This window comes from Nyctibius grandis, chromosome 2 (genome assembly GCF_013368605.1).
Source record: "Nyctibius grandis isolate bNycGra1 chromosome 2, bNycGra1.pri, whole genome shotgun sequence".
Classification (NCBI taxonomy): domain Eukaryota; kingdom Metazoa; phylum Chordata; class Aves; order Nyctibiiformes; family Nyctibiidae; genus Nyctibius; species Nyctibius grandis.
The window spans coordinates 2,577,707-2,604,483 of NC_090659.1; the positions used below are offsets into that span (position 1 = coordinate 2,577,707).

The 26,777-nt window shown below is 39.2% G+C and overlaps 1 protein-coding gene across 11 annotated transcripts in view; it reads left to right on the forward strand.

Annotated features, from left to right (window-relative positions):
• Window positions 1-25,515, forward strand: part of ARL13B (ADP ribosylation factor like GTPase 13B) — a 53,343-nt gene extending 27,828 nt beyond the window's left edge. For 2 of the 11 annotated variants that reach the window (XM_068424015.1, XM_068424092.1), the window contains exons 5-11: window positions 4,560-4,665; window positions 13,269-13,471; window positions 15,830-15,926; window positions 17,274-17,505; window positions 17,985-18,101; window positions 18,562-18,630; window positions 23,413-25,515. In XM_068424015.1, coding sequence (XP_068280116.1) covers window positions 4,560-4,665; window positions 13,269-13,471; window positions 15,830-15,926; window positions 17,274-17,505; window positions 17,985-18,101; window positions 18,562-18,630; window positions 23,413-23,489 — 901 coding nt within the window. In that variant the 3' untranslated portion in view covers window positions 23,490-25,515. The other 9 variants (XR_011050187.1, XR_011050185.1, XR_011050188.1 and 6 more) reach the window with 9 other exon arrangements.
• Window positions 25,516-26,777: the final 1,262 nt, after the last annotated feature.

The window sequence follows — 26,777 nt, forward strand, 5'->3', positions numbered from 1 at the left end:
AGAAACCAAACACATGTGTGCACACATACCCTCACAGAAAGTACCCTCTTCCCAAATAAACCCTTTCTGTAACACTTCTTGGATTTTTGATGAAAGTTGAGATACGAATGTGTCCTTTTCATATGGGATTTTTTTTTCACCAAATCTTTTCGGTTGTAATGTAAACTTTAATACTGATTATTTTTTTTTTCCTTTTTCCTCTTTGCTCAATACTTTTACATTTTAGAAACAGGTCAAGGAACACACGTAGTTTGCATTCAGACTTTGTTTTTCTCTGGCATGTCTTCTGGCTTCTAAGAGAAAATATTGTTACTGAACTGTAGATGTCAGTTGTGCCAAGGCACACATACACTCCCTTTCCACATTGTTTCCCATGACTTTTAAAGTTCAAAAGCTCTCTAGTTGCTTAAAAAATCCTACTTGACATAAAAGCACTTGCTGCCTGCCTTTTCTTTATTTATTTCTTGCATAAAGTAAGTTTGTAACACTAAGAAGGTTCCAAATATAATTTATGTGAAATTGAAATAAGCCAAGCATGATTTTATATATGAAAGCTTCTCGTTCAGCAAACTTAATGTGATAAACCAACAGATGCTCTCCTGTGCTTTCAAGTATGTTTTGATATATACCTCCCACAGTTTTTTAAACATGAAAAATTGCTATAGATGAAGTTCTACTGACTTGGAAAATTAAAAACAAGGTCTATTCTTTAAGATAACTCTAATGTATTCCCTAAAGAAGGAAGCTTTTATGCATAAACCTTGCCTCAAAACCTAGCGTTCCTGTGCGTGAGCAGCAGAGCTCTGAGACTATATTCACCCAAAGAAATATCCAGTTCTTTGCAGGGTAGACATACAAATAATTGATATCTTGACACTTAGGCACATTTCCATTCTAAACCATGCTACACAGCTTTTTTTCTGATATTTGCAACTTTATAAACATTAAGTAAAAGAATAGTCTTTACCTTTTAATCCTGTGCTGGTGGCTTTCTGTTTTATCCTTTACAGAGGAACTTCTGAGGGTAAGCTTCAGTATAATCTGGAAAATATTGGTTTGAATATTTGCCTAAGTAAGTAATGTGACTTGAGTGGCATTCCATTAAGTATTTTCTGCGTGCCTTCCACTTCTAGTTCTTATATAGTTGTCCAAGGGTTCATCTTCAGGAGCGGTGGTGTGAGAGAGAAGCTGACTTCTGCAACTGCAGTAGACAGGCAAATTGATTGCTTTCTACTTGGGGAATCTGGTTCTGCCTGTTTGAAACCCAGCCTTGCTGAGACGCGGATCACTGCTGGAGCTGCCCCGTAGCAGGAAATGTCTAGGAGGAGCTCCCTTGACAGCAGCCTTGTAAGCTGCAAGTGGAGCACTGCCTACCTATGAAGCACAAGTCTAAGTGCAGGGCTTGCTTTCTTCTACACTAAAGCACAACGGGAAAAGGAAGCAAGGGTAGGTCATGGATCTATTAATGCATTTACCTGATAAGGGGAAAAAAACCCCAGCAAAATAACATCCTTTATCAAAGTATCTTAAAAATATTTTTAACTCCATTTAGAAGTTTGACCTAAAGGTTAAAGCACGCAGGGGTGTACAGCAGGAAATGTATGACCTGTACTATCCCACTTCAGTTCTCGGTGAGCATAAGGTGGAGACAGCTATTTGGATATGCTGCTTTTCCAGATACGGCACCTCAGCTGTATTTTTTTGAATGCAGTCAGTATTGCAACAGGAGTGCGGTGGAGAAAATGGAAGCTAATTGACCAAAAAGACAAATCTTATGCCTTTCAAGATATTAGAGGTTAAAAATCAGCAGCTACTGCAAGTTATAGGACACCAGTGTCACGGTCATGCTGAACTATGCAGTTTACCGACATTTCATTCTGCTTCAGCTGTGCTTTGTAGAATGTGCAGTCCAATAACATAGTAAATATTGCAGTTATTTAATCTTGAGGTGAGAAAAGAATAGGCTGTGGCAGAAAAGTCTGTGTTCAGAAATATTTGCTTCAGTTAGATCTAGATAGGAGTTGACAACACTGCTGAGGAATGTTTTTTGAGACTGAGGGCAGTGCAATAAGGTTTTCAGATTGTGACAAAGATAGGTTAAACGAAAAAAAGTGGAGATCATTGTTTCCAGCCTTTTAATTACTTTGCATAGCTTTCTTGAATTTCATTTCAGTTTTTCTCTGGTTTAGCTTTGGCCCTGTTTCATAGCCAAATACTGAGAGGACATTACTGTCCTAGCTGGTTGGTGGGAAGGGATAGTGCCAGAGTATCATAAGCATATTGAAAATGTCATAGCTTCTGTACACGCATTGAGCAACACTTAGGGAATCTCTGCACTAAATCATATAGAGTACAAAGTACTGTAAAGTTATTCTTTTTGTTGAGAAATGGGAATGGATTATGAAAGGAGGGTGGGGAAAGCCTTGTTGTGCTCTTTCTAGCTCTGCAGGCAAGGCAGAAAAGTTGATCATCAGTAGGATGTAGGGGGTCTTATCCCAAAGCTGATGATAAGTATGTGAACCTTTTGGACTGCAAATAGTTCTTGGGACTGATGAAGAATGAGAGAATGGATGCTTGAGAAGCTGTCTTTCCATGGTCTCCTTCGTAAACCCCACTTGAAGGGAGAGATTAGGTAATGAATCATACTGTGTGAGGTTAATGGTTACAAGGAATGTTTTTTTGAGCTGTAGATGCAACACAGCTTTTTCTTTTAATATCTCTTTGAGGTTAAAAACTCTCTTGAGAGTAAAATAATTAAGAACTGAGGCTGTAATACTGTGATTCTGGAAAAAGGGAGGGAATAAGGTTTTAGATCAAACTGAGCTGCTGACAAGCTCTGCTAACTATGGAGTGAATTCCTACCATTTTTCTCTTCCTGCAAGGAGTGTGATAAATCCAAAGTACAACCCTTGGCCTAACATTCCCTAAAAGCCATTTGAGTTAATGATGATGACTTGAGATTTCGGAAGAAAGGCTACCATGTCTGGTTCCAAAACCATCTACCATTGTGTTCATGGAAGCTAAACATTTGTGATTTTATCCAGAAAGTTGAACCGGAGTTCTCTTGCAATGGAAGGGTTGCTAAATTTCAGAACAACATTAAAATCAGATTGCATTGTATGCTTATATCCCAAAGTGGTCTACACTGGTTCAAAGCAAACAGCACCAGTTTTCATGCTGAAAAATAGTAACTTTGAATAGGAGTAGTCATTTGCTAGTGAAATATTATTTAATATCTTTTCACAGTTCCTAGAGATTTACCATACTAGCTTTTAATTAAAAGCAGGTAATGGGAGAGGAAAGACTAGATATCCTATTGTCACCAAGAGTTTTTATGGAAGATGAGAACAACATTTTTGGCTTGGCTTCTTCTGTGAAGTTTTATTTATTCCTTATATAACTCTCAGACCCTCAAGAAACATTATTTTCTATGTGTTGTCTCTACTTGTCATTTGTCTGTGTGTTTAGAATATATATTTTGGATTTCTATCTAAAAGTCTCCATTTGTTATTAAAATTTGCTTATAAGTGAACTCAGAAAATCATTGACCAACCAGACTGCAAGTTTACTTTTTTTAAGTTTCCTTTTAGGAAATACTGCTGCTTAGCTGACACATTCCTAAATACTTAGGTAAACTTACCTTGTTAATATTTTTCTAATATTTTCTACACATTGCTTTACGTACACTGTTCCTTTGCTTCTGACAATTTATCCCTTTCTATATAGAATGCATTTACTAGGATAAATGCATGCTGCATTTATCAGGGAATGACTGAGAAGATTTTAGCCCATTTTCCTAAAGAAGTGAGGCATACATGATCATGGTGTCTATAATCCATCCTACCTTCTTGGATGTTGACCAATTTAAATCCATTTTAATCAAGAAATTGAGGTCTTGAGGATAGTCAAGTTATGGATTGGATGCAGTTACGGAGTACATGGAAGACAAATCTGATCAAGAACAACAGTTACAGAGTACTTATTTGTAAGCTATGTGCTTCATATATCTTTTTTTTCCTTCCCTCTATTTAATAATAAAGTATGTTTTTGAGAGCTATTCATGCGAATTCCTCCCTCCAAGCTTTGAGCAGGTTCAAAACGTTCCAGATCAAGTTGTTTGGCATCTGAGAGATACTCTGGACAGTAGGCAGACCCAAGATGATCATGAAGCAGTATTATGTGGGGAAATGCACATGGTTTGAGAAGCTGTGAAGTTCTGAATTTTGACGCACAGGCTTCAACAGATTGTGCTGTATAGCTTTAGAATGTAGAACAGTACCGTCTTTTACATCCATTTTCTTAGCTGTAAAATATAATTGCTTTGTCTATGAGTGCTTAGTAATTATTTAATATTAGTATCTGCTGAATATAGTGTATGGACTAACAAGTTTATTAAGTAGAAAGAACAATTAAGAATTAAAGCTGAAACCAGGCATTTTTTCTTTACTTTCTCTTTCTTCTCCTTCTTCTTCCTACTTTTGTCAAAAACTTAGCTTTTGGAGATGTGAGAATCTCTCTGGTGTCAGGGTGCTAAGTGTTTCCTTTGATCTTTTCTTTAGGCTGGCAAATAAGCAGGACAGAGAAGGAGCTTTGTCAGAAGCAGATGTAATTGAATCCTTATCTCTGGAAAAGCTTGTCAATGAACACAAGTGTATGTGTCAAATTGTAAGTATATTTTAAGATGTTTCATTTCCTAATATGTATGTAATGCTTGCAATAAGGTCGAGGATTATGCCACATAGCATAAAACTGAAACTAGAACCCTGCCATGCCAGCAAAGAATACAGCACATGTATCTGTTTTGGAAGCAATTCTACCGTTCATCTTGATGTTCTGCTTCTGGATTTGTTGAAGAAATCTGTATAAGAAAGTTCGCAAAGTGTACCTGCTGGTCCATTCTGAAACCATGTAAGAAAAATTAATTACTAATGTGGTTTAAAACTTGTTTAGTTAGACAGCAAGTTTAGTATTCCACCTTTTTAAAAAGGAAGCAGGAAGTGGAATTTGCCTATGTTGACATTCAGGAAGGACCCCTGTTCACATGTGATGTTTGTCTCATTTCTGAGGTTTCATAGCTAAAACCATCATTTAGTGTGAGTTACCATCTGGCAAACAGTAAGAACCTAATCTAATTCCTAGTGCATCTAATTCCCAGCACAGCAGTCATCAAAGAACACTGTTAGAGCTAGTTAATATCTGTCCTAAAATAACTACATTTCAGATGTAGTATTCAAAGTCATGTTAAAAAAAAAAAATTAGGGAGAGGGGAGGAGCCAAATCCAGAAATCTGGATGAAGGCTACTTAATATTGATCAATATTTCAGATAATTTATGTAAATCAGTAGTCCTTGAAGTTTCTTTAAGCTTTTGTTTTAATCAACCAGTTTCTTAGTTAACTATTTGTGGCCTTTACTCTTATAATCTTTTTCTAATTGCAGTAAGAAACATTGTAAAAGATAATGAGAGTTATGCTGTTCTTAACCAAAATTAGAAGGCAATTTTGCAAAACCATTCCATCTGGTATTTGGAATTTAAAATTTTAAAAAGTCTTTGTATTCCCTAGGTGGAGTTGCACAATTCATAGGGTAGTACATATTGCTGTTGTTTTCTCTAGAAAGTTAGGTTATAGCAAGGCATAGCTATGTTCATTACATGATGACTGTTTGAGGGCTTTTCAGTCAGTGGATTTTGTACTATGCATATAGCAATCATAAAAAATAAAAATTGCAAGTTCACAGGTTTTTTTCTGAGGGACTTTTGTGGCAAAAATATTTTCTTGCAAAGCATTGTCAATATGAAAGACCTGAAAGATTCTAGTGTATTTTTCCAATACTTTAGAATTACTTAATTTGTGACATGTTCCAGTAAAATGCTGTTCTTGTTCTCCATTTATATCTTGGGCATAATCAACGAAGAAACTAGATCACATACTTTAAGTCGTTTTAGCTGAAAGCAGCTGGGAGTCTTATGGGCAGCTGCTTTACTAGGCTCATTAAAGGTAAACACGGTCCCAACGTATTTCAGTATGATGACTCATGGGGTGAATTTAAACAGGGCGTTATGAAACAAAATTTAAATAAAATTAGGCAAGGACCAAAAAACCTTATTCTTTTAATTAGTTTTCTTCTAGATCGTAAAATTTCCCTGCAAAATATTAAAGCAAATGGAAGGAGTCGTTTGTCTCACTGTCACACAATGTCAGTGAGAATGACCTTCATAATATTCTTTTTTTATGTTTGTATATTCTATATTTCTCTATATTTTATAACTGAAATACAGTAACAATCTTTGTCCAGACCTAGAAGAAAATTGCCCCAGTGCTGTCTATTGTTTTATCTTAGTTTTCTCAGAGAAACAAGGTATTATTGCTGATACATATTCTCCTTGATTAGGTTCTGCTAGATAATATTGTAGTGTACTGTAGTGAACAACACTCATATTTGAACCTGAATTTAGACAAAGTAGGAATGTATTAAAATGCAAACTAGGTTTGGCACTCTGGGAGGACATAACAGGTCAGAATGATTTTTTTCTGTTGTAAATAGTACATACCATATCTGACTATGGTGACATTTAAATGCTGCTCAAATGAAGAGATAACACAGAGAACTGTTTAGGGTTTGATGTTGGGGAGTTAGTGGTTTTTGGGTTTTTTTAAAATCTTTGTTCATTCATGAACACAAATCCTGAACACAATCAGTGTGAAATATTATTTCCTCATGTCAAATACATAGCTGGGTCTATTCAATTGTTATTCAGAGAACAGTTTTAGAGACCCATACAATGCTCCAAAACGTTCTGGAAAATAGTTCTGAAGAGATCTTGAGAGGTCATCTACTCCTTTTCCATGTTCTAAGCTAGAATTGAGCTATATCTTTTTTTGTTCCAAATAAAGCCAATTATACTTGTCCTCCTGGCAATGAACATGAAGAGCAAATTATCCTTTTCCTATTTGCATTATGCCTTGTGTTTTTGAAGGCTATTACCATATCATAGAATCATAGAATGGTTGGGGTTGGAAGGAACCTTAAAGATGATCTAGTTCCAACCCCCCTGCCACAGGCAGGGACACCTTTACACTAGACCAGGTTGCTCAAAGCCTCATCCAACCTGGCCTTAACACTGCCAGGGAGGGGGCATCCACAGCTTCTCTGGGCAACCTGTTCCAGTGTCTCATCACCCTCACAGGAAAGAATTTCTTCCTAATATCTATTCTAAAACTACCCTCTTTCAGTTTAAAACCATTCCCCCTCATCCTGTCACTACTTGCCCTTGTAAAAAGCCCCTCTCCTGCTTTCCTGTAGGCCCCCTTCAGATACTGGAAGGCTGCTATGAGGTCTTCCTGGAGCCTTCTCTTCTCCAGGCCGAACAGCCCCAACTCTCTCAGCCTGTCTTCACAGCAGAGGGGCTCCAGCCCTCTGATCATCTTTGTGGCCCTCCTCTGGACTCGCTCCAACAGCTCCATGTCCTTCTTATGTTGGGGGACCCAGAGCTGAACGCAGTACTCCAGGTGAGGTCTCATGAGAGCAGAGTAAAGGGGCAATATCACCTCCCTCGGCCATGCTTCTTTTGATGCAGCCCAGGATGCGGTTGGCCTTCTGGGCTGCAAGCACGCACTGCCGGCTCATGTTAAGCTTCTCATCAACCATCACCCCCAAGTCCTTCTCCTCAGGGCTGCTCTCAATCCATTCTCCGCCCAGCCTGTATTTGTGCTTGGGATTGCCCCAGCCTGCATGCAGGACCTTGCACTTGGCCTTGTTGAACTTCATGGGGTTTGCAAAGGCCCAGCTCTCAAGCCTGTCAAGGTCCCTCGGATGGCATCCCTTCCCTCCAGCATGTCGACCACACCACCCAGCTTGGTGTCGTCGGCAAACTTGCTGAGGGCACACTCAATCCCACTGTCCATGTCGCCAACAAAGATGTTAAACAGGACCAGTCCCAATACCGACCCCTGAGGAATGCCACTCGTCACTGGTGTCCACTTGGACACTGAGCCGTTGACCGTAACTCTTTGAGTGCAACCATCCAGCCAGTTCTTTATCCACCAAGTGGTCCATCCATCAAGTCCATGTCTCTCCAATTTAGAGACAAGGATGTCATGCGGGACAGTGTCAAATGCTTTGCACAAGTCCAGGTAGGTGACATCAGTTGCCCTTCCCCTATCTACCTGTGCTGTAACCCCGTCGTAGAAGGCCACCAAATTTGTTAGGCATGATTTGCCCTTGGTGAAGCCATGTTGGCTGTCACCAGTCACCTCCTTGATTTCCGTGTGCCTCAGTATAGTTTCCAGGAGGATCTGCTCCATGATCTTGCCAGGCACAGAGGTGAGACTGACTGGCCTGTAGTTCCCTGGGTCTTCCTTTTTCTCCTTCTTGAAGATGGGGGTTATGTTTCCCCTTTTCCAGTCAGTGGGAACTTGACCAGACTGCCACGACTTCTCAAAAATGATGGATAGCAGATTAGCAACTTCATCTGCCAGTTCCCTCAGGACCCGTGGATGCACCTCATCAGGTCCCATGGACTTGTGCACCTTCAGGTTCCTTAGATGGTCTCGAACCTGATCTTCTCCTACAGTGGGTGGTTCTTCATCCTTCCAGTCCCTGCCTCTGCCTTCTGTGACTTGGGTGGTGAGGCTAGAGCTCTTGCCAGTGAAGACGGAGGCAAAGAAGTCGTTGAGTACCTCAGCCTTCTCCATATCCCAGGTAAACAGGTCTCCCGTTTCCTTCCGGAGAGGGCCCACGTTTTTCCTAGTCTTCCTTTTATCACCGACTTACCTATACAAGTGTTTCTTGTTGTCCTTGACATCCCTGGCCAGATTTAATTCTCTCAGGGCTTTAGCTTTCCTAACCTGGTCCCTGGCTTCTCGGACAATTTCCCTGTATTCCTCCCAGGCTACCTGCCCTTGCTTCCACCCTCTGTAGGCTTTCTTCTTGTGCCTGAGTTTATCCAGAAGCTCCTTGTTCATCCATGCAGGCCTCCTGGCGTTTTTGCCTGCCTTCCTCTTTGTCGGGATGCGTCGGTCCTGAGCCTGGAGGAGGTGGTCCTTGAATACTAACCAGCTTTCTTGGGCCCCTCTTCCCTCCAGGGCTTTATCCCAAGGGACTTTCCCGAGCAGGTCCCTGAAGAGGTCAAAGTCTGCTCTCCTGAAATCCGGGGTGGTGAGCTGGCTGCGCGCCCTTCTTGCTGCCCTATGGATCTTGAACTCCACCATTTCATGGTCGCTGCAGCCAAGGCTACCCTTGAGCTTCACATCGCCCACCAGCCCCTCCTTGTTGGTGAGAACAAGGTCCAGCATGGCACCTCTCCTCGTCGGCTCCTCTATCACTTGGAGAAGGAAGTTGTCATCCATGCATTCCAGGAACCTCCTGGATTGCTTGTGCCCAGCTGTGTTGTCCTTCCAACAGATGTCAGGGTGGTTGAAGTCCCCCATGAGGACCAGGGCCTGTGAACGTGAGGCTGTATCTATCTGTCTGTGGAGGGCCTCATCTGCTTGGCCATCCTGGTCAGGTGGCCTGTAGCAGACGCCCACTATAATGTCTCCCGTCCCTGCCCGCCCTTTAATCCTGACCCATAAGCTTTCCGTCGGCTCCTCCTCCATCCCCAGGCAGAGCTCCATGCACTCAGACTGATCATTGACATAGAGCGCAACACCCCCTCCTCGTCTCCCCTGCCTGTCCTTCCTAAAAAGCCTGTATCCCTCCATTCCAACGCTCCAGTCGTCAGAGTCATCCCACCATGTCTCTGTGATGCCAATAAGGTCGTAGCCTTGCAGGTATGCTCACATCTCTGTTCCTCTTGTTTGTTCCCCACGCTCCGTGCATTTACATAGAGGCATTTCAGTTGGGCCCCTGACGAAGCTGCCTTGCGGCCTGAAATTCCTATCCGTGGCTCTTCTGGCTCTCTCCTGCCGACCTGCCATCCTTCTCCAGTCTCTGGGCACCTATTGCTGGCCCTGGCATTGGACCGTCTGAATTGGGATGGACTGAGGATCCCCTCCCCCGGCCAATCTAGTTTAAAGCCCTCTTTACCAGCTTGGCTAACCTCTGACCCAAGATGGTCTTCCCCTTCTCTGATAGATGGACCCCATCGGCTGCCAGAAGACCAGGTTTCTCAAAACAAGTCCCGTGGTCTAAGTAGCCAAACCCCTGGCTGTGGCACCAGTCCTGTAGCCCTGTGTTGATTTCCCTAATATGACTGTCCCTTTTAGTCCCCTTCCCTTTGACTGGAAGGATCGATGAGAAAACTACCTGGGCCCCAGAGTCCTTTACCGCTGCTCCCAGGGCTCTGTAGTCCTCCTTGATATGTCTCAAGACGGCTCTTGGCTGTATCACTGGTGCCCACGTGAAAGAGCAGCAGTGGGTAATAGTCTGAGGGCTGTACCAGGCTCTGTAGTCTCTGCGTGCCGTCCCTTCTGCGAGCCCCCGGTAGGCAGCACACCTCTCTAGAGAGCGCATCAGGTCGGCAGATGGGTGCCTCTGTGCCCCTCAGTAGAGAGTCACCTCCCACTATCACCCGTCGCTTTTTCGTGGTAGGACTGGTCTTTATACGGGGGGCACACTGGGCTGCCTTACTGGGCTCCAGCATCTCTCCCGATGTGGCGGGTCTTTCCTCCTCAGACTGCGGAGGACTGAAGCGGTTCTGCAAGGGCACCTCAGGCTTCGGGGGGAGTCTCTTCCTCCTCTAGTCCGTGCTTTTGCATCCTTCCATTCCTCTGCAGTTATATCCCCCTTTCCTTTTGTGCGTGCCACTGGGGGGTTGTGCAGGGATACCTCAGGCCTTGGAGGAAGTCGCTTCCTCCTGCTGGTTTTTGTCTTTACGACCCTCCATTCTCCTGCAGTTTTATTCCCCCTTCCTTCTGAGTGTGCCACTGGGGGGGGTTTTGTCTGTTTGGCCATGGACTGTGGGGCCACTGTAGACTGCACTTGACCCCCATTTTCCAACTCCTTCTCAGCCTCCTTGATGTCACACAGCCTCCTCACTGCCTCCTGCAGCTCAGCGACCTGCTGCAGGAGGTCCTCCACCTGGACACACCTGCTGCAGGCAGATCTGCTGCTGCCCATCCCTCCACAGCCCGAGGTCTGCGCTCCAGCCTCTCCCTTCAGCAACTCCGTGGAGTGGGTGGAGGCATCGGTCACGGCTGGGGTCGATGGTGCGGATCCCCGAGCCGGCGCTGCAGCCCTCGCTCTCAGGCGAGTGCTCGCCATCCTGCCTGGAGGGTCAGGCCGCCCTTTGTAGGAGGGGCCGCGGTGGCTCCGGCAGCGCCCCCGCCTCCACAGCGACTCCCCGCGAGAGCTGCCGGCCCCGGGGGCTCCCGCCGCTGCCCCGGCGCTTCCTCACGGCAGGCAAGGCCGCTGTGCGCCGAGATCTGCCGCCCCACTGCGGGACGGGCCGGCTCCGGAGCAGCTCCCTTCTCCTTGAAGCTTTTTCGTCTCAAGAGAAGAACCACTCCCCTTCCGTCCATGTTTTCTTACCAGGTGTGTGTTCATAATCAATTTTGTCTGATCTTTCGCACTGTGCTCCTCTTGATTCCTTCCAGTGAATCCACTTCCTTGAAGTGTTGCATCCAAGCTAGATAAAGGATTCCAAACTAATATAACAATGCGTTTTGTACCCATCTTCCAACAGATTTGCCTATGTTTCTCTTACTTGCTGATGAGAATATCATGACAGAAGTTTTACTCCAATCAAGCGGCATAATATTTTGCTTCACCCCTATCCACAATACCTATTCTGACCTAAAAAGATTGAATTGGTTTAGAAGTTTTTCTGACAAATTCACACTGAATTTTATTTATCCTCTAGCTGCTTATAAGTCTAACATTTGTTTCATGAACTGAAGCTAAGCTGATTCTCTTGCATCTCATTTTTTCCATTTTACTAGATAAATATAACAGTCTATTATACAGTAGCAGCAAAACAGAACATACATATTTGAAGTTGATAAATTATATTTCTGTATAGATGCATAGATAGGGATGTGTATAGAAACAGATGTGTAATATACATATATACACATAGCAGCTATTTATGTAACAGGTGTGTGCATATGTAACAGGTGTAAATATATGTCTGTTTAGAGATAATCATGCAAACATGTTTTTCTGTGCAGTATTCTAGTATTTTTGGAAAAGGACTGGAAATCATAGAATCATAGAATGTTAGGGGTTGGAAGGGACCTCTGGAGATCATCGAGTCCAACCCCCCTGCCAGAGCAGGACCAATCTAGGGCAGGTTACACAGGAACTCATCCAGAAGGGTCTTGAAAGTCTCCAGAGAAGGAGACTCCACAACCTCTCTGAGGAGCTTGTTCCAGTGCTCTGTAACCCTTATAGTAAAGAAGTTCTTCCTCATGTTGAGGTTGAACTTCCTGTGCCTTTGCTCCAATTGCCTGCATCCATTGCCCCTTGTCCTATCGCAGGCCACAAGTGAAAAGAGGTTGCACCTTTCCTCTTGACACCCAGCCCTCATATATTCATACACATTAATCAGATCCCCTCTCAGTCTTCTCTTCTCCAGACTAAAAAGCCCCAGGTCTCTCAACCTTTCCTCATCAGGCAGGTGTTCCAGTCCCTTAATCATCCTCGTAGCCCTCCGTTGGACTCTCTCCAGTAGATTTCTGTCCCTCTTGAACTGGGGAGCCCAGATCTGAACGCAATACTCCAGGTGAGGTCTCACCAGGGTAGAGTAGAGGGGGAGGAGGACCTCCCTTGATCTGCTGGACACGCTCTTCTTAATGCACCCCAGGATACCATTGGCCTTCTTGGCCACAAGGGCACATTGCTGTCCCATGGATAACTTGTTGTCCACCAGGACTCCAAGGTCCTTCTCCACGGAGCTGCGCTCTCGCAGATCGCCTCCTAACCTGTACTGTGCATTTCATTACTCCTTCCCAGGTGCAGGACTCTGCACTTATTCTTGTTGAACCTCATTAAGTTCCTCTTTGCCCAGCTCTCCAGTCTGTCCAAATCACGCTGAATGGCCGCACAGCCTTCAGGTGTATCAGCCAAACCTCCCAGCTTCGTATCATCAGCAAACTTGAAATCATCAGCTGAAATAATGGAATTTGATAGAACTAATGTGATTTGTATCTTGGCAAAAAAAGGCACCTAAATTTATGGAATACCTATATGCAAATTTATTTCCCATACTTCTCAGTGTTTTGCAAGCTTCAGAGTGAACAGTAGTTGTTTGGCTGATTCCTTGTTTTCACTCAAGGAACGTGATCTGAACCGCAAGTAATTTTCCCCTCCTTCTCCTTATATTTACAGGAACCTTGCTCAGCTATAATGGGCTGTGGGAAAAAAATTGATAAATCAATAAAAAAGGGTTTATACTGGCTTCTACATATCATAGCAAAAGATTTTGATACCTTAAATGAGCGCATCCAAAGAGACACTGCAGAACAAAAAGCGTATGAAGAACAAAAGAAACGAGAACGAGCTGAGCGAGTGAGAAGGATACGAGAAGAAAGGTATTCTCCCTGTAGTTTCTCCTACCTCCCCTTCCTTATCTTTCTCTAAGATTTAGTCCTGTATATAGAGCTTATGGGAACCAAGCTATCAAGGATGTAAAGCTTACAATCCAAGAGCTTCCATATTAAAAGTAAAAATGAGAATGCTAAAGCCTTTCTTTAAGACCTACAAGTGTTTACCTGGTTCACCCCCTTTATTTTATTTGCTCTATGCTGGAAATGTTCTGTGAATGAGAATGGCAAGGTAGTTGTGGAATAAATTTGGCCTTGCTGCTATAACTTCACAGGAGGCTAACCTAAAAAATAAATCCTGTTATTTAATCTTAAGTTACTTTCAAGTGTGTTCTAAAATAAACTTGTATTAACTTAAGTTAGACTTGTAACGCATAGGTGAATATCAAAGACTAAATGTGAAACTTTATTCAACACTATGCTTAATAAACTTCAGGATATCCAGCAGCTGAGGCATGGAGGGACTTAAGATGATGCATGGAGGGGAAGCAGGACAAGTGATTTATTACTTCCCTTCAAAGCCCTTTGTTGTCAACAGCAGCCCACCATGGTTCCTATTAGAGACTGATGTGAATCATTTTACTGGGGCAAAATTCGCTGAGCACCCCTGTCCCCCTGTCTGCCCTATATATGCAGAGATTTGCAAGTCTCAGTTACTGTGAGACGTAATTGTGAAGCTACTGTGAAGTGTCTTGGCTTGTACTCTTGCTGATTTGGTTTACTTCAGCAAGTAAATTACTTAAGCACATTTTAAACACCTGGAATTTGACACGGTCTCCATACATATTTCACAAACTTATAGAAAAAATTTATATGCTGTTAGTCTGCTACATGTCTCTGCATAGACAAAACTCTTTGACCATCTTGGATTGTGTTGGATTTATGCCGTGTTGAGCAGTGTAGCAAGGAAGACTGACTTTGAAACATGTCCCAAAAGAGATTGTCTGATGATATGGGCATTTGCCATATATTATTTTCCCACTCAGTGATCTTGATTGTGTTTGTTCATTGGAAGAATTGGTTGGGTCTGATTTGGATTAAAGGCTTAAAAGTTTTGCTAAACTCCTTGTGTCTTAACTAGTAACTTCTGGTTTTACCTGTAGCTGAGGGCTTGTCTCAGATAGAAGAGATGGCATTAACTCTCATTTTGCTGTTTTGCATCAAATCAATTTCTTACTGTAAGAAAGAGGTTATTCTTGATTCAAGTGTAATTCTGTTTTGTTTTGTGCTTTAATAATTCCCCAGACTGATTTTTGTTCAGATCTGCGTCCCTGAATGTTTTCTCAAAGTGCATTTCCTCCACAATATGTTAGTAGCAATCATCTTGTTCCAAATGGAAAACCAGAGAGAAGTAGTGCCAATGAGTTTTAACACAGTACTGGCCATTCCTTCGAAGTAGTATGGTTTCATGGGTAGATCGGTGACCTCCTTTTCATTCACATCTGTTCCTCTGAACAACAGGGTTACTTCCTCTCTCAGTACTTGCAGCTTGTAAAGTAGGTGTAACAGTAACTTCCTATGCACAAGTACCATCAGATCGATTGATGAAAAGTCTTTGATGAGCATATACATTATTAATGATATATTATTTAATACAAAATAATTTAATATTTCTTACGTAGGGATCTGGTACATAAAAAATAACTAGTGCTGGTGCAACAACAGTGTATTGAGGATTATGTGTCTTTCTGAACATTTATGAGTCTAGGTGAAGCAAATATGATTCCCTAACTGTTACTACAGAAACTGAACAGTCTGGCACTGGTTCTCTCTTATGTATATTAAGAAGAATCTAGAATTATGAGAAATGGAGGTATATCAAAAATAGAAGAAGAGGTTTTAGATAGTCTGGTTTCCCACCACATAGATTTTTTTAAAAAAATTATTGAATACCTTAAAACAATTGTTATAAAAGATTACCAGTGTGAAAATTTCAGCATACTGTTGAACAGTCACAGAGGTATTCTGTCACATAACCTGTCCTCAGAAACTGCTTCCACTTCCTGAAGTGCTGATTGAACATTCTGGCACGTAGCAGCGTGTGTTTCTACCTCTGCCATAACATATACTTGTGCTTTATTGATGTTAGCCTGACATTGTGATTTCTGTAGATTGTTTTGCAAAATATAGAAGCATATTTTAAAAATCAGCTGGCATAAATTGGAGGATGAGTTAGATGACCTAATGAGTGTTCTCTATTATGTAAAATTTATGGTTTGGCTTCTTCATAATTCTTTTTTCATCCCCTCCTCTTTCCCATCCCTCCCTCCCCCCCCCAAAAAAAACCAACCCCGCTGGAACCCCAAAACACTAAAACAACAACACAACGTAAACCCAATAACAAAGGGAAAGGGAAGAAGGAAGAAAGGTACCTGAAGAGGAAGACCCTGAGCCTGGGAGCTCTGAAAACCCCTTCCAGCCTATATCTGCTGTAATCTCTGAGGTATGAGAATATGTGGAAATCTGGATCGTTTTAGACCTACCACTAGCAAATGTCTGAGAGGTAATGAGAAAAATGGTTCATTTAAAAGAACTGTTCTAAGTCTGTGTGCATGGCATTATTTATTTGTTTTAATCCTGGCAGTCTTGTTTTGTGTGCATTGAATCAATGCTTTCATGTTAAGAAAATCCCTTATTATTAATTCGGGGACAAAAAGTTTTGTAGACACAGTAAAATAAAGGTATTGTAAACAGATGACTGTAACACATTTCTGAATTAAACTATTGGATATTCAGGAGTGGAAAATGAATCAAGGTATATTAGTTTCTTGTAAAGTGTTTTAGTGATGTAGTGAGTCATGTAAAATCTCCCTGACTACTTCAACTATTTAGTTTTTGGAACATAACTTGTTTTCTGGTGAAAACTGAGAAAATTGAGGTTTTCTTAGCTTTGAAGTACGAAAAGCATATTAATATATAAAGTTTCCTTAACCTGTGTTTCTGAGTTCAGGTAGTTCTTATTTATTGTACTATATTTTTTTTATTCAGTTGACTTGAGATAACATAGAATCATAGAATGGTTTGGGTTGGAAGGGACCTTAAAGATCATCTAGTTCCAACCCCCCTGCCATGGGCAGGGACACCTTCCACTAGACTGGGTTGCTCAAAGCCCCGTCTCAAGAAGCATGTAAACTCTCTGAGAGACTTTTCTGGTAAGTAATTCAAACATTTGCTTCTCTCCAGGACAAAAATGCCCATATCCATATATCTTGAAATTCAGGTATATGCACAATAATACACTCTATAATAACATACAGAGTACGAAGAGAAGGGTATAGCTGCTAGTATTGCAGAGATGATGATACAGTGATACAGAACCTGTGAAACAGCATATCATTGAGTCTGTATGACGCAATTGGTACTTGACCAAATCATGGTAGCACTTTCTGGAAACTTAAACTCTGTGAATGTGTATTTTGTTTGAACTAAAACATTAAAAAAAAAAAAAAGAAGACAATTGAAGAGGAAAAAAATATTAGGAGTTTTCTAACCTTTTGCTCAGGACTGTTGATGTTTATATAGCTAGCATTTTTTTTGTCATATGACTGACAAGAAAGCAAGAAAACAGGCCATAAACCTAGAGATTATTTCTTTTGCTGTTAATCCCCGCCCTCCTCTGGACAGGATGTTGGAAATTTAATTTATTTACCTTTTTGAAAATATTTTCTATGCTAGATGTGGAACAGAAAATATTTTGCGAATATTTTGATTTTTAAAATAATCTTCCTGTCTTATTAGTCAGTTTACAGCATTAGAAGTTGTTAAAAAAAATTCTTATACTTTTTGTTAGAATGAAAAACAAATTGAAAAGGAAAAGAAGCGGCAAAGGTTGGAGACTGAAAAGGCTATGATTGTCTCAAAATCGCAACCAGAGCAGGAACAAATGGATGCCCAGCACTTACCAAGTAGCAGCAGCCAAAATACAAATGGTGGTAGACTAGACACAGACAATTCTACAACTACACAGCTTTTGCAGCATGAAGAAGAGAATGAGCAGCAAGCCTCAGAATGCCTTGACTCAGGTAAAACTTCTTCCTTTTAATGTGTCTTTTAATGTTGTTTTTCACATAGTTCTTCCTTCTGTCTGTATTTTTCATGATACTACATGTCAATTTACTGTATTGAAAACATAAAAATGCACCATTAGGCTATTGTATTGGAAAATCTTCTTTGAAAAAGTTTGTGTTGGTGTGACTGATACCGTAGCTTAAACTAGGTTTATTTTTATCATAACCAAGTATGTGGTCCACTTTCCATCAGTACCACGCTAAGCTGAATTTCTTTATTAAAATGTAGAGTTTGCATATGTTTTATGCTTACAGTTTATTTTCTTATCAAAATGTTGGGTAAATTTTACATTTCAGATAAATTTGTGTATAAGTTTGGACTGAAAACGCTGATGTATCTCACCCTCACCCCAACAACTGTATTCAAAAATGATCTAAGATATTCTCTGAATATAACTGTATGATATGTAATGCTTTATTTCTGTTTGGTATAGATAACAGTAAGAAAAAAAATAAAAAAACAAAATTAAAAAGGGGCCACAGAGTAGAACCTGTTAATGCAGAAGACGCTCTTCCCAAAAATCCTACACCACCACCAGCTCTTCCACCAGGTAAGTGTACTAATAAACAATAGTTGATGTCTCAGTTTGTGGTTATTAAGCCTTTAAGATATTCATTTGTGAATGATGAAAGTGGAGTGGTCTTCATACGGAGATATGCTGCTAAACCTTACTCTATAGGAAATCTTTGATGCAGTTTCCCACTTCATGGGATGAACTTTCAGCAATATTGATTTGATCTATTCCATGAGGGAAGATGTTATTATTTTCACAAAAAAGTCAGAAACTTGACTACTCACTGATGAAAAAGTGATTAAAAATATCAATATTTTTAAGGGTAAATCAGTTTATTTTTAAAGTATTTCATCATTATTCACCATATATACAATATATTACATACTTTTGGCATTTCTAAATGCTTTGATTTCTCCCAAAGAGAATTGGCTTTTGTACATTTCATCAGAATCGAGTGCAGTCATGGCGTGTTTTGACTGTCTTTATTTTCCTTTAGTTGGCTGGGGAACTCCCAAACTTAATAGACTTCGAAAACTTGAGCCTCTTGGTGAAACACATCATGCTGGTAATTGAAAATATTTTGGGGTTTGTACTTTTTTAAAGCATTCTCCATTGTTCATTCACTTCTACATTCATTTCATTCTTCATCTTTTTTTAATTTCTTAATGCCATTTTTCATTGACCAAAAGCTAACCCTTTTGCTTAGTAGAAAGCATCTTTTTGATTTTTCAAGTCTTATTTCTTTTTTTTAGCAAAAAGAATAAGTTCTCTCAGATTCCCTTGTAAAGTTTAAAGTGGCATGCAATATCAGAAGCTATTAATGATCTGAAGTTATTTGCACAGCAGCATGCACCTAAATATTATAATATGCCATATAACAAAGAGTAACAGGACCAGTTACTTTACCAGTGCTACTGTTTCCATATGGGTTTAAAAGCATAGTCTATAAGATTTTTGTCATTGATTTGGGAGTGTTTTCTTGCAAGAAGGAAAGCTAAAGACACGTGGGCACCTCTGAATTAAGTGCATTATGTTAGCAACTTCAAATGAGGGACTGCAATCCCAGCTATGATGAAAAGCCCGACATAAATTTGATTGCAGGAGTAGTGGGACTTCAACTGAAAATTAGGTTACTGGTCTGCAAGGAGAGGTGTCAGTGATAAAGCTTGGGATCTGCTGCTTTACCTGAAGAGCCAGTGTCCCTGAAAGTTGACAAACTGATAGGAGAAATAAGTTTAGTAACTGCAAATGTCAAGGTGTAGTAGGCAGATTCTTGATTTCTCCCTTTAATAATTACTATTTTCTGGTTTTGGGAGACCACAGAAGATTGTTTTTCATATGCTCATATTGCATTTTTTTCTCAGTTTTAGATGATAATTTCTTTATTTTTCTTACATTTTTATTTTTCAAATTTTGAAAAGCCAAGTGAATATGGAGACATCTGGAGTAATATGAGAGGAGGATAACCAAACTAAAGCCATGGGAACACTTACACAAATTGAAGAAAGAGAAAATTAATTGAGGAACTTACAGAGAAAGGAGCTCAGTGTTGCTGTAGTGATCCTTGACCTAAACCCTGACTTGAACTGATTGTACTGCTATCATATAGTACAGCACCATGTGGACATACCTGCTGAAGTTCTGAAGCCACAGAACATGAGTTTCTCTGCCAAAGAATCAAAAGATGCCTAAAGGGGAATTAAGATCTCTAAAAACTGGATATTTCTTTTTCACAGGAGTGTAATTCATGTGGATAAAATGTAATTTGTAGCCTTAATCATAAAACCATCTTGCTCTTTTTTTTGAAGGCATATAGAGAGAATACGGCAAGAAAGAAAAGCCAGATGAAGAGGTAGGGAGGGGAAGAAAGGGAAGGGGTGATACTCAATTTTTATCTGTGTCTAAGGAAAGTGTTGTATTTTGTAGCAAGAGCATGGGTTGGACAAAGAGGGGAAAAAAATGCTTAAACTAGGTTCCCTGCTCACAGGTATGTAAGTTAGTGACCTGAGATCTGTGTTAGTTTAGTCCATTTATAAAATAAGGATAATAATTAAAATATTTTGGAATCTAATGATGGAAAAGGTGTTGATAAGGGAATGATCTCTTGACCGGAGGTGTAACCATTGAGATCAGAGAAAACTTGGAAGTGCTCAGAACTTTGCAGCTGAATTCAAGACATTGCCTGCTCTTTGCTGAGATTTGTTTTTTTTTTCAGGAATTTTGAGACACTTACAAGATTCACATAGATACAGTAAATCCTGAGAAAGCAAGAAAACATCTATTAGGAAAGCACTATTTATAAATCAAAAAAGCTCTTCAAACACATGGTCCAGCATTATCAAACCTTTAGTTGGTCCTGATATCAATTACTTATTTTGCTTAAAGCAGCTGTTTTTTTACTCAGACCATTTGAGAGCCATAGAATCATGCATGTTGGAAAGGACCCTTAGAATCATGGAATTCAACCATTAACCTAACACTACGAAGTCCATCCTGCACTGATTTTAGCTTGCCATCTATCCTTGCCTGTTTTCTGTCACACAACAGTGTTTTTCAATTTTTGACATAATTTTGCAGATGGAGAACCTGCTCCTGCTTAGAAACTCATTCAAGTTTTCCTAAGACCGGTGGAGCCTACCATTGATCCATTTTTTAGAATATTTCTTGAATTGCATCTTTCTGAAAACCAACTTCTTTTTGGCTGTCCCTTCAGCAGAGAAATCAGTTTTGATCCCCTTCCCGCCCCCAGCTTTGCCCAAAATTCACTGTAAAGGTGGTTTTAAAAGTTTTTCAGGCATTCAACCTTTGTGAAATAAAAAGGCCTGGTTTCCTTATTGGCTTCTTGATTAATTGATATAAATGTCCTGAAGGCACAATTTGCAGTGAAAGCTTAAAATATTTTTTTTATTATTTCCTTTAGCTGGGACTTTAGTAAGGCTTTCTTTTCTGTGGGTTTTTTTGATTCTCTGAAGTGCACGGTTTTCTATAGCAATACTGCATTCTGTTGAACAATTTGCTTTGACAAACTGTTATTGGCCAAGTGGGTGAAAAGTCTTTGTATATGGGGCAAATGAGCACCTGCCTTCATGTAGACCAGGCTGAAAAACCTCAATTCCAGTAGGATGCCCAGTAGATGAGATGCTTTTGTCAGGACTCCAGGTAAAATTGTTAGTGTCCATAAGAGCAAGGAAAGAAAAAAGTATTTAACAGTCTGCTTTTAAATGTTTAAGGACCTTTGGATATGCATAGAGGGTTTTTTCAGGAGTGCTCTCAAAGTCTTATGTCCAAGAGTGTATCAATGAAACATTTGATAGCTCCTCAATGTAAGCAAGAAACCCCCTTAAGCTTCAAAACAGAGATGACACAGCCTCAAGCTTCGCCAGAGGAGGTTCAGGTTGGACATCAGGAAGAATTTCTTTTCAGAAAGGGTTATTAGACATTGGAAGGGGCTGCCCAGGGAGGTGGTGGAGTCACCATCTCTGGAGGGGTTTAAGAAAAGACTGGACATGGCACTTAGTGCCATGGTCTAGTTGACGGGGTGGTGCAAGGGCAACGGTTGGACTCGATGATCCCTGAGGTCTCTTCCAACCTGATTGATTCTGTGATTCTGTGACTTTTTGTGGTGTTGATTTCTGCTAGTCCATGGTAAAACACAGGAACAGGTGTTTCTCAGTATTCCCAAGCATTCTAGTACAGGTCTTTGTTAGGATAGCAGTTATTCCTTTGGTTTTGTCTTAAAAATTATTTTTTTGGGAGTGTCACAGATACGTGGTAGACCTTGCTGCCAAAATATATAGAAGTAGTGTAGTGTGAGGTTGAAAAACCTCCAAAGGTCTGGTTTTTAATGCTAGGTGTTCTCAGAGACGTAAATCTGTCTTAATGGTTTAATGTGCAAACTGGAACATTTAAGTGTTAGCAAGCAGGCTATTTAGTGTATATATTGAGTCATTATTGTGTCATTCTTAGCAGAGAACATTACTTTGGGTGTTTAGGCAGAGTTAACAGGCAGTAGAGTCAATTATATAAATCTTTAATTATACACTTATTTTCACTAAAGACTGCAAATTTTCCAGTCATGCTAATGATTCTAGTACAACACTAGGTAATGAGTGTCTGTTTGTTGTCACTGGAGGATACATTTGGAAGAATGATAAACCTCTCTCATTATAGGAGGTAAAATTGCCTGCCAGTCCTAAAGTTGTCTGCCAGACCTCAAGAAACTGACTAATAAAAACATCCACTGTACAGGTTTTTATTTACCCTATAATCATTTGTTGCAGTTTTGTTGCTTTTCGCATGCTGCTGTAACACTGAATTAGTTCTATTAAAATCAAAAGATTTACGAGAATGATATAAAAGTGTTATTACTTTACTGATTAAATGTAAAGATAACTGAAACCTTGATCCTACAGACATGTACACAGATTCTTAGAGTAATGTAATCCAACTTGCTTGCTTTTGTTAGTTTTAGCTCAGGAATGCAATTTTAACACAAGTTATTGCATATGTAGAATGAGTGGAATATATATTTATTGGAAATTTATGACTTATTAAAGCTGAATTTTGTGTTGGCAGGCCATCAAGGCTGTGTTGGGGAGGAGGCTGTCGGTATAAACGAAATTGAGATTTGAATGATTCAAAAAGCTGCTTTATTTTTTGTATATTTCTACCTATTTCCTCTTACCATCTTTCATCATATTATTTTGCTTGTGAAATGCTTTGCATGTACCAGTCTGCATGGTTTTTTTCTTTTATATCAGTTACAAATGTTTGAGAATTTCTGGTGTACTTAATAACTTTGTCTTGAACATTTTTACTACTTTAAACTCCTTTATTGACAAAAGGAAATGTTGCACTTTTATCGAAAAATTCTTAATATAGTTCCTTTAGAAGGTTAGTATGGCTTTCAAGATAGATGCCATGCATAAATGGTCCCAAAATTGTGGATGCTGAATAGCTCTATTGTCACTTAAAACTTTATTGCAATGCAGACTTGACTACAGCAGCATTCAAATTTTGGTACTTCATTTTTTCAGTTGTTATTTGTACACTTTGCATGTCTCTTTTCCTATTTTTAGCGATGTTTACGGATTACCTTTGGGCTTGATCTTACAAGTGCTGATGCATGTATAACAAACTGTAATTAAACCCTGTTTTGGCCAATACACCAACAGACATTATTTAGCACTATGTCTGAAAGTTGCTTGTAGGAATTAGCTCTAAACTTGTAGGCTACCTAGCTTTCATTAAGAAAGCAAGAATGTAACTTATTTAAACAGCCTTTAAGCAAGGGAGACTGTAAATGACAGATTAATGTGGTTTTTCTTCTCTGGTATTTCTTATGCAGATTTCTATGGAAAGCCTCTGCCCCCGCTGACTATACGCCAAAGACCCAACAGCGATACCCATGATGTCATTGCTTAACTGGATCACAAATAACATTTAAAACACATTATAAAAAAATTTTATCAGAAACATTTTTTGCCCTTGAAGGAAATTTTTTAAATTGACAGTCTATCAGCTTGTTGCAAAATAACTTGGTGACAATTAAACATGGAGTTCATTCTGTCATACTTAGTTGATCAGACTTTGTAATTTACTTTTCAAATCACCAGCTCTTCTTCAGGATTTAGCATAAAATCAAGAAAGGTCTATGTGTCCATGGATGCTCATAGAACATGGTATTGAATATTTATTGGGTTTACTTGTGAAAATACATAGCTGTAAACCTGAAGAAAAATACCTTCAAGATCACATAATACTGAATTGTATGTTCTCATCAAGACCTTTCTCCAGGTGCGGCACCGTGGTTGGTATTTTTGCAGCTAATAAATGGTTCTAAAGCATTTTGTAAGATTCATGTATAATAGGGTGAATATAGGAAGGTTATGCAACAAATATTGAGTATATTTTTCTAACTTTTTATAAAATTATTTGAAAGTTTGAGTGGACACACATACCTACTACCAATAAAATGATACCTAGAAAGCATTAGAAAACTGATAGTCAAATGCACACAAGTAGAGTATGTTTGACTCCTACATTTCTCTTACAGTATCAATACCTATTATTAGGGATTACATTACCATATGCATATTTCATATTTCTGGCAATCTGAAGGGGGGGGATGGTAGAAAGGAAAGTTTAAGATTAATACATTTTATACAAAATCAATGCTATTTGAATTGTCTGAAAGTTTTCTTATGTGTTGTTTTCTTGTTTTGTTAACTGAGTTTGGCATAGGTAAAAAATAGAGCTGAATATTGTATTGTCTACTATATCATACAAGAAAATTGCACATAGTTTAAGTTTTGCACTAATTCAGTCATCAATTCTGGTGGAAAACTGAATCAACTAGTATGCATATAAGCTCCAGCACTTTTTAATCTCGATAATACTGAAATACCATCTGGAAAACAAAAGAAACTGCAGATTTTTAACGACCTGTATAATATTTCCACGTAATGTGTTAATTTTACATTAAAAATAAAAAACACATACAAGTGATACATAAACAACAAGGGTTGCAATTGGATATATTCCTATTTAAATGTTCTGTATGTGCTGGTTTTCCTCCTACATTGGAGACAAACATTGGTATATTGTGTAAAGGTATATCGTTATGCCACTTAGTTACAGCAAGGATGAAACCCTCATTCAAAGATTTCTTTGAAGAATCATTACTTGATGATTTTCTATTACGCTCTCAGTCTTCCATAACATGGTGTTACCAAAAGATTTTAATAGATGTTAAAAAAATGCGATGTGTATATTCAGCATTTTGACATTAGAAATCTTTACCATATACCCCTTACAGCAATGAGTTACACAAATAAAAATCTACCATATTAATCAAAATGAAATTATTAACTAAGATTTTTAAAGAGTATGGGGGGGGGGTCAGAATCAGTCTTAAGAATATTACGTTTGGAATGGGTGGAGAGGAATATTCCGAGTTTGCTATTTTAGTGTCAGGATGAAACAATTTGTATATCACTGTCAGCATAAGAATGCTTTTGTTGTATTCTAATAGTGTAACATGGTTCAGTTTGATTATTCTTGGGATTTAGTAATTTTCACTTCAAACAAACACAATATTAGGTGGAGGGGGAGTTGCATAAAAGTTTACTCTAGTGCAATCTCAATCTTACTATCTTTAGCTATGTTACCACTTAATTTTTTTGGCTTAAAGGCTCTAAATTTGGAGGCTTATTTTTTTACAGTTTCAGTTTCTAGAAATGTACTACCCTTTTATTTTAACACTAAAATAAATTAATGGAAGTCTTTATTAAAAATAAAGCTAAATACTGCTGTGGAAACAAAATTTGAGAAACTGAAATGTAAGATGTTGATACTTATATGTGAAATGTGTGTTATGGGTGTTGTGTGTGTGGACATGTATCAGTTTTGTTTCTGCTTTTAAAATAAACTTTACAAATATGTGACCAAAGTACTCAAAAATGTTTCATACAGTTTTGTTTATTAATATGCTCTGTAATGATTTACTACAGTAGGTTTTTTTCAGTAATTTATACTACTTTGACTTTTTGTTTGCTCAAAATGACATTTATGTATAGAATAAAACTAATGTAAAGCATCAACGTGTTTCCCATATTATCATACATGTACAAATTTTTGGAAGCAAGTATACTCATAAATGTTTAATGGCTGCAAGTCTCATTTACATTGCTAAAATGTAAAAAATAGGGACCTTATAGATGGAATCTTTGCATATTTTTCCAACTGCAGTGTGGTCAAATTTAGAATGTATTGATAGGTTGGCAGTAAGTTATGTATCTAGGTATAGATATAAAGGGCTCTGATAGTGCATTTAATATTTGAGAGGTAATCAGTTGCACAGTTGGAAGTTGAGAGGTAATAATTATTCCACAAATCAGAAGATTTCATCAGTTTCTGATGCTTTTCGTTGTCAATAACATCACTTTCAAAATGTATCAGTGCATTCAGCTAAGAGTATTTGTACTTAAATACATGTGTGATAAGTACACAGAAATATACTACATAAGCAGAACATTTTATGTTCTCTATGTTTAACGTTTTAAATACATTTTAGACAAAATATTTTGAAGGTAAGTTAAATGTGTCTTCTAAGACAAGGAATAGTAATTTTCATGAGCTGAACTAATGTAAAAGGTAATCAGTGCTTCAAAATAAGTCATTCTTATTGTTGTCTTCCTTTTTAGCCAAAACCTAGAATCCACAAAAGGACCTCACTCAGAGATTTAAAGGGTTTAAATAGAAAATAATAACTATAATTGTATTAATACAGGTAGGTATATTTGATATCCATTAGGTTTAGTTTCACGTCTGTGATGTGGTGTCTCCATGTAAATAATGCACAGTAAGGGAGGAGCACTCATATTGAGGTGAGACAAAAGCACTGCAATTTTAGAGGAAGCTATTTGATAATCTTGTGAGATTTCTATTTCAGTTCCACAGTCCTGAATTAGAAAGAATTAGAAAGCTCTGAAAGAATTACCTGCAATAGACAGCTGATGCAAGCTTTCTAAAGGCCCACTCGTGAGACCTGGTTAACAAGGGTCAGGATAGAAGCAGCAAGGGACCTGCAGAGAGGGAGGCAAGCGTGACTGGCAATCCTCCAGCACATAAATCCCCACACTGGCTGTCAGTGGGCCTGCGGAAGCCCCTGTGCAACAGGCTTTAAGCCCATGTTATCTCTCACCTTCTGGG